Source organism: Delphinapterus leucas, chromosome 5 (genome assembly GCF_059928025.1).
Source record: "Delphinapterus leucas isolate spDelLeu-1000000601 "Yukka" chromosome 5, BTC_Dleu_Yukka2, whole genome shotgun sequence".
NCBI classification, from domain to species: domain Eukaryota; kingdom Metazoa; phylum Chordata; class Mammalia; order Artiodactyla; family Monodontidae; genus Delphinapterus; species Delphinapterus leucas.
In genome coordinates this window covers 123,455,167-123,463,170 of record NC_143133.1, presented here as the reverse complement: position 1 = coordinate 123,463,170, position 8,004 = coordinate 123,455,167, and the positions used below count along the sequence as shown (strand labels likewise).

At 37.6% G+C, this 8,004-nt stretch overlaps 1 protein-coding gene across 1 annotated transcript in view; it reads left to right on the top strand.

Moving 5' to 3' along the window:
- Positions 1–6,620: 6,620 nt before the first annotated feature.
- BMPR1B (bone morphogenetic protein receptor type 1B) overlaps positions 6,621–8,004 on the top strand; it is a 118,871-nt gene continuing 117,487 nt past the window's right edge. The window contains exon 1 of the mRNA XM_022582361.3: positions 6,621–6,766. Coding sequence (XP_022438069.1) covers positions 6,694–6,766 — 73 coding nt within the window. The 5' untranslated portion in view covers positions 6,621–6,693. The remainder of the gene's footprint in view (positions 6,767–8,004) is intronic.

The window sequence follows — 8,004 nt, the reverse complement described above, 5'->3', positions numbered from 1 at the left end:
AAACCACTAATACATGCTAGGGGAAAGTTGCATCTCTTACTGGATGTGAAACCCCTGACCTCTGAATTCACTGCTGTGGCTCCCGGAGTGTCTGTTGTCCCTGTCAGTTGTCCCCCTCCTCTGAAGTGACACGTTTGGGATTGAGGGTATCTCACCCCTCTTTTGCTCTAGCCTGTAGCATTTCTGGCAGTCATGTTCCCTGAATGAATCTCATCAGCCCCAGTGTCTCTGAGTCCTCCGTCTACTGAATGGCTTGTTTCTGCCCCAGTTATTTCTTGCAGAGCAGAAGCATATGGGTCCCTAGCTAATGAAGTACTGGTGTCTGATCTTATCTACCCGTAACTAGTTCCAGGCCTCCTTGGCTCAGGCACACTCAGTCTTCTCATCTGTAAACGGGAACGATACTGCATGCTGCACATGAGGCAGTGCGGGTCAGTGAGGCGGTGTATGTTAGTACATAGCATAGTGCCTACACAGTAAAAGCTTGCCAAGTGGCATGTATCATCATTAGCAACAGCATCCTATAATCTATCTAGAAATAACCTATTTATCATCTCTGCGTTCCTTACTTTCCAGCTCCTGTCAAGACATCACCCTCCCATTCAATTTTAGCTTCTGGCCGGAGATAATCATGTTGACCAGGTGATGGATTTCTCTATAGTGAATGACATAGAGAATAATCTCAGATTTTATGTATTACCTGGTTCCCTATTACTAGTGTACAAGTGTGACTTTATTAGCCTTTAGTTGAATCACACCGAAACCAGGTATTACCTGAACAGAATTATGCCTGTATGGGGTTTAGGAGTCCTGGGGCAGTCTGGAAGTTTGTTTTGTTTTGGTAAATTCACTGTTAATTTTCATTGGTAGTTTAATTGTATAAGTTGCCTTTAATTCTCTTCTACCGTTAATTGCTTTTTGTGTCTACTTATCTTGTATGCAGTCTATACACATCCTTGTTATGTTCACGGGCTGACATGAGCTTTTAAAAAGAACTCTTCAATCTCTAGGTAAATGATACTGTCTTAGATTTGAGATATCATTCTGTTAGAAAATTCCATGAAACATCTTGCTCTAATGGGTTTGATTGTGCTGATGTTCAAATTATGCACTCTAAGTACACAGTGTTGCGGCATTTCAGGACCATGAAGTTTGGGCTTATTTGTTCTCTTTCAAAAGCTGTCTCAAGTACCTTTAATGAGTTGTGGGGAGTAGCAGTGATAAAAGACCAACATTGAAAATGTATATCAGAAGATATTATCATGTCTATTTCATAATATTGGGGCTGTAGCCTATTAATAATAATCATATTTGTATTAGGTAAAAATGGTTTATGCAGTTGATTGGTGTTTAGTTTACATTAAGATATGTTCAGAGTATTTCATAACAAATACTCTACTACTTTTACAAATGCCTCAAAAAGGTTGTGATGATGGTTGTTATAAAAATTCATATTTTTAATTTTTTATATATATCCTTATTGAACAGTTATTTCACAAAAAATGAGTCTGCTAAAGTCATTGAAACCTGGTTTATAAGTAAAGGTTTTGAAATTTTAAAGCTGAAGTGAAATCTGGTTGTCTCTTTTTATTTGTGTGTGAATTTTTTTGTTGCTAGTGGTAACTATAGAGAATTTTTTTTTCAAATAGCACCTTTTAATAACAATGGTCTCCCCAAATATACTGTGGCATAGCTTTAAACTTTATTAAGTCTGTCTCGGACTCCCCCTTCCTCTCCCTGAGTAAGTGGAAGAAAAGTTTGGCAGGCTCCATGCTGTGCACTTGATTGATGTCCAGAACATCTGAAGGACTTTTGTGTCCTGCCCGCTCTCCATGAGTGCATAATGTGTGAGTACTTAAAGAAGGCCAGCCCTTATCACATGTAATCTAGGCCTGAGAGCAGATCAACAGTGACAATCATATCCCGTAAGTAAGAGCACAGATCATCCTCTACATGCTTTAGACAAGTTGTGGGATATTTTTTCTCTCTTTTTACCCCTTCCCACTCACGGGGGACCTTGGCAGAGCAACGAAAGCAGAGAGAAGACGTGCTCAGAATAATGTGTCACTCCTTGGAGGGAGGAAGGGATTGTTTATTTGTAATGATGTGATGGTCTTTCACTGTGCAGCTGAAGGGAGCTTGGGCTGTTAATGACTAGTGATGTGGAAGATTGCAGATCAGAACGGGGTGGGGAGGCGGGAGGCAGCCCGAAGCAGCCTGAAGTTGTGGCATTTGTAAACTCCAAGTCAGGAATAAAGCTTTTTGTACACTTGAGTTCCGTTGTCTATTTTTTCTCCGGTAATGGAGTAACTTTTTATATCATTATGTAAGTGTATAGCTGAAAATGAGAAGGACAAAATGGATCAGCCAGTACAATTCTGAACACGTTTTTCTATCCTTTGCACAACTAGTATGAAAGTTTGAAAACTGTTTTACTGCAAAATTCTAGAGGATGGTAGGGACCTAAAATGCTACACATAGCTTCTAATAGGAACAAGGAAATAACAGTTGTTTTTATGTGCCTGTGTTTGAACAGAAGTTTAATTTAAAAGCAAATGTTGTTCCAAAAATATTAGCAGAAATCTTCAAGGATTAAAGAAAATAGCACTCACCTTATTTTTCTCATGAAGACTATTAAGGATACTGTTGCATTTTCTTATATAAAAGGAAGATATTCTTCACCTTATCTCAAAAACTTTACTAGTTTCTTTTGACTTGTAATCAGCTTCAAGAAGTAGTTGCAGTCATTTCACACGATGGAAACTGTTCAGACGCCCCTCCAGAAACCAAGGCGTTGCTTCCTGTGTATGTAGGATAAAACCAAAATCAAATTACGAGCTGTAAGGCCCTTCCTTCCCAACGTCTCCCAGTCTGCTTTTCTAGCCCAGTTTCTCTGCTCTCCAGGCATATCCGGTATCTCATGTTCTCTGCAAACATTGCTCTTTTTCTTGCTCATAAATGTCTGTACTGTCTGTTCTCTTTGCTTGGGATTCCTTTGCCCTCTCTTCACCCAGTGAATTCCTACTTATCTTTGAAGAGCTAGTTCAAATGCCTCTTCCCCACAAGTCCAATCCCCATCCCTGGCCAGAATTAATCTTTGTTTATGCACTGTACTTTCCACATTCCCTCAGCATAGCAGGCCGTCACTGTATTGCCTTGTCATTATTTGATTATATGTTTGTCTTCACCCATTACAGGGTAGGTTTTTTCCTAAAGGCAGGTACTGTTTAATGTTCTTGTATCCCATTCACTAGACACAGTCCCCCAAATACAGTTTAAAAAGCTGTATATATACATAAAATCATATATGTATGTATATACGGAGGGTTCTGTGTGGAAATAAGTCACAGATCGATATTGTTAAAAAGGTAGTCTCATACTTTAAAACTGTTTCATATATTTCTGCTTCAATTATATGATAATTTAATAAATGAAATAAAAATAAAGTTATTAAATAAATATTTGTCTTTCCGGGTATAATATGAACTTTAAAAATGTGTCCTTGTTTTAGTGATCACATTATTTATGACAGGAACAATTTGGCAAGTGTTACATTAAGGAAGATTATTGTTGATAAGGGTTTTTTGGTCAAGGGGCAGAAGAGTGATTAGCGAGAGTTGTCAGGAAATTGACCGTTTTCTGATGCCCTCCTATGTTCTGGGCATTGTATTCAGTAGTTTTTGTTCATTTACTTGTCTAATCCGTATAACAATTTTAACAGTTAGGTAATGAGCAGATTATAGACCAGAGAGTTTAAGCAATTTGCTCAAGATTATACAGATAGCACAGAGTCTCTCTCTACTTTACAACAGGGGCTCCGTCAACCTAGAATGAGTGGGTCTGTGTAAGAATTCTACAAATGATATATAGCAATGGCATGTCGTACTCATATTGGTAGTACTATCTGTAGTCTTCCTTTTCTCTTTCTTGCCCCTCGCACGTGTATATATTCAAATTGTGACCTTTCTTTTAATACTCTCTCAGAGCTTTCTTTGAAGCCTCATTTGGTGTGGATTTTAAGGTGAGTGCGCTAAATCACACGCAAATCTGGATTTTCTTTTTTTTTTTTGCTAAGTCAGATTTCTGATCTACATTATACGATTTTTTTAAAGGTCTTTTGAGCCTATTTGTCTGGAATCTAATTATGCATTTTATAGAACATCTCCTTCATTGTTGGCACGCAGCATATGTTAAAGGGAATTAATAGGGTTACCTCTTGAATTTCATAGTAGTATAAGTGAGAAGAAGAAATCTGTATTACCAAAAAGTTTGACTAAGTGGAAACCTCCCCTCACACTTCTATCAATAATTTTGACTTCTACTCACATAGTTGGAAGTTTAGGTTCAGAGACTCATCCTATATTCTGAAATCTTAAACCTTTTTTTTAAAAAAAATTCATTAAGCCAGTCCATGCTCAAAAGCCTTTTAGTTATTTATATAATATAGCCTAAACGTTGTAACCTGCATTCGGAGTCCGGCACAATCTGGTTCCACTCTGTCTAGCTTTCTCTCCAACCATTTACTAATAGGTGCTGTCTGTTCCAGTAAGATTTTTCTTCTCATGCTGTTGCACAAATGAAATATTTAATCCTACCTCTAGTCCTTGCTCACATAATCTCCTCTCTTTTCATCTCCTCTATCTCTGTATAAATTCAATTCATATTTTAGCATTCAGCTCTGCCTCCAAGTTTTGGCCCAGTCTAATCCATCCCTTACTCTGATTTTCTATCTTTATTCCATTTGAAGACACTTCATCTTAAAATAGGTTATTTTTTTTACTTAGTTCTCTATTACATATATATTACTTTTTCTGTGGTATTGTAAACTTCTTGAGTGCATGTACTTCAGCTAGCACATAGTACAAAATTAGAAATAGTTGCTGATATGGATTGCTTTGAACTGAATTAGGATTCTGGAGAGAGAGAAACTATTCTCTCTTTATGCTGTGAACCGTTTATGGATGCCCATATTGGGAAAGTATGAGCAACGAGAGCTGTCCACATTTTAGCTGTTCACTATTCGCCCTGGAGCTCAAGGCCAGGTTCCAGATTGGCAGTGGAGCCATGTTGTGATGTGGCCCTGAGCCAAATATAGAAGGTTTGAACAAGAGATTCAAGCAATAGAGCTGGATTTTTGTCTGGGGTTCACTTATGTTGCCCCTCTGTTCCTGATCAGTCTTATTCATTTTAGTATGCCTCAGTTTCCCTTCTTAGCTAAAGACTACCTCATTTAGCACCCCCAACTTATATTTTCCTGACAAGTAAGTTTCATGGATTCTGTGAAATGCAAAACGTGTAGTTTAAACTTAGGATATTCCAAAATTTTTTATGTGATTAAAAATACTATATTTCTGTTAAATTCCATCTCATGAAACTGAGTTGAGGGTGTTGGATTGATAGTAGTGTTGGTTAAATCCTAAAAAGCAATTGTTGAACTACTTTAAACTGGAGAATAGATTTGAATGCCACCTACTCGGGTAGTGCTGCGAGGTGCTGGTGTGTGTGTGGAGGGGTAGGCGTGTCTCTTAAAAAGGAGAAGCGAGCAGAGATTTTTTTTCCAAGAAAATAATTCTTAAAATTTCAAGTAAACACATTCTCATGCTACCTTAGATATAACCACGGAGCTATGTCTCTGCTCTCATAGTCATAAATCCTTTGTCATGCAAATGGATTAGGTTTAATAAGTACTTCTGTTTGTATCTGTCTGTGGTGATAGTGTAGTTTCTACACACACTGACAATTCATTTATGTTTCTTGCTGTTCTTTTATTATCGATAGTTCCCAGAGTAAAACCAATAGCCCTTTAAGATGTTCTTTAGTACTGGAAACGGTCACTCAGGATCTCATGGAAAATTAAAATATTACAAAATGTTCATAGTTTACATTGAGGCACAATTATAATTAACATCTAAAAAAATTGAATAACTTACCTTGGTTTTATTCACATAATAAAATTGGTTCAGTTCACAGTACTTCTTTTTTTTCTATATAGGAAACTTCAAACTATAGTCATTTCAAATTAATTAATTTAAGTGAGTAGCCTAACTGAAATATTCATTAAGGATGGCCTTTTACAAGTGACCCTTTTTTGTATCTGTGCATTTGATTCAAAGGCATTTGCCTCATTATTTAAATGTTGAGGTCATGTGAGAAAATGCCATAACATTTGGATGTGTTGCAATATTTCTATCATTTTATCAAAGAAAAAAAATTTATTTCTCCTTGTCTGTCTACAATTCCCACGGACTTACAATCCTTAGCAGAGAAAAGAAAAACCTTAGCAGAAGAAATAAGTAATTGCATGTCGGCAAAGCATAGGTGTGTGTCGCTCTGGAATCTCTCCACAGCTGCCCGGGAGGTGCGGGGACTTTGGCATGGCCAGTACAGAGCAAAGTTCCGCCTGTGCTGGCCCTTGTGTGGGCAGCTGGGTCAGGCTCCTTTCTTAAGAAAACAGTCTGGCTCGGGGTCCTCACCGCCCTTTGTTGTCCTCCCCACGAGGTGATCAGTTGAAGTCTCCGTGGTGACAGAACCAGTTTGTAACAGGCTTGTCTTTCACGGTCCTGTCTAGGGCTTGCTGCAGGCTTGCCGGAAGCTCTGACAAGAGTGGCAGCAGAGGAGACTCAGTTGAAAGAAGGAAAGGCAAGAAACAGGAGGCTTAAACAGGCGGGTCACATTGACGACTCTCCTGCTGCAATGGGTTGGCTGGACGAACTAAACTGGCAGCTTCACATTGCCTTGCTTATTCTTCTGTCTATGCACACGAGGGGTAAGAAGACCAGTGCCCCACAGTACAGTGCTGACAGGGGGCTCCGTTAATGGCTGGTTTCGTGGTTTTTATCACAGAAGGGAAAGTTCAGGGCAGAAGTTCAGTGGCTAAACATTTCCAACCCCCATCCTCCAACTGGTCTGTAATTTTACTACTTTCTGTATCATGGCAACGCTTTCTCGATAGTGTGTTAGAATAGTTTTAAAAGGGATGCAAAGTTTCTGTTTTCTCTAGCAATTAAGAATTAAGTGCAGTCTAGTTTGGAACTTTGAGTATGAAGTTGATTGTCAACATACGGTGACAGTTTATATGTGAAGAATTTAAGAAAACAAAAATTCTAATAAACTTGTTTTGATCATTTTAGTTTGAATACTGTTAGATTTTTTATACGTTAGCTAATTAACTTTGAAGTTCATTGTCATTTTTATATGGATGCATTGAGTAAATCTGTAGTTTTATAATGGCAATAATTGTAATTTGTGAATATGTCAGATGTTTATCCATATTTAAGAACAGGGGCTTGCTTAGTGATCATTTTGTCCAGCAGAATTATTCTTGTATACAGTTGACTAAAGGATGGCAATTTTAAAAAATTATTTTAACTAAAAGAGTAATTATAAAAGTAGGTGAGCTATTTTCAAGTTAGAAGAAAGGTAACTTCATGAATAGGAAACAATTATCTGTGACAGTGATTTGCAACAAGGGAGTCACAAGGTTGGAAATAAGGAAATAGTGGCTTTATAAAATTAAGCCAGGTGACAAGGGAATATGTATGAGATCAAAATGCATTTACAGTTCACCCTCATATACCTGTGAACGCATTTTATAGAACGAATTTGGCAATACTATTTATTTGGAAGCATGTATTACCAACTGGCATGTATTTTGATTGGCACTTAAAGATGAATGTTTTCATAATCTCAGAGTATTCCATGACACTATTTAGGTATTGTGGCTTGGCTCCATGAAAAGTGCTTTTAATTTCTGGTATAGATAAGTGTAACTCAAAAGGAATTTTGTGTATTGATGTGAAGGAACAACATGTAGTTCATTTACTTGGTTTGCTAGTTTGTTTTCCAAAAATTGTTATAATCTGGTACCTTCTAGAAGAGATAGAAAGACCTCAGGGAAACTTTCTTAAGAATGTTCCAGGAAACTCAAACATGACATATATGAGGTGAAATTCTTATTCCTCTACTCATGCTACTGCTGTTTCTTGATTTCCTAAGGGTAATTTT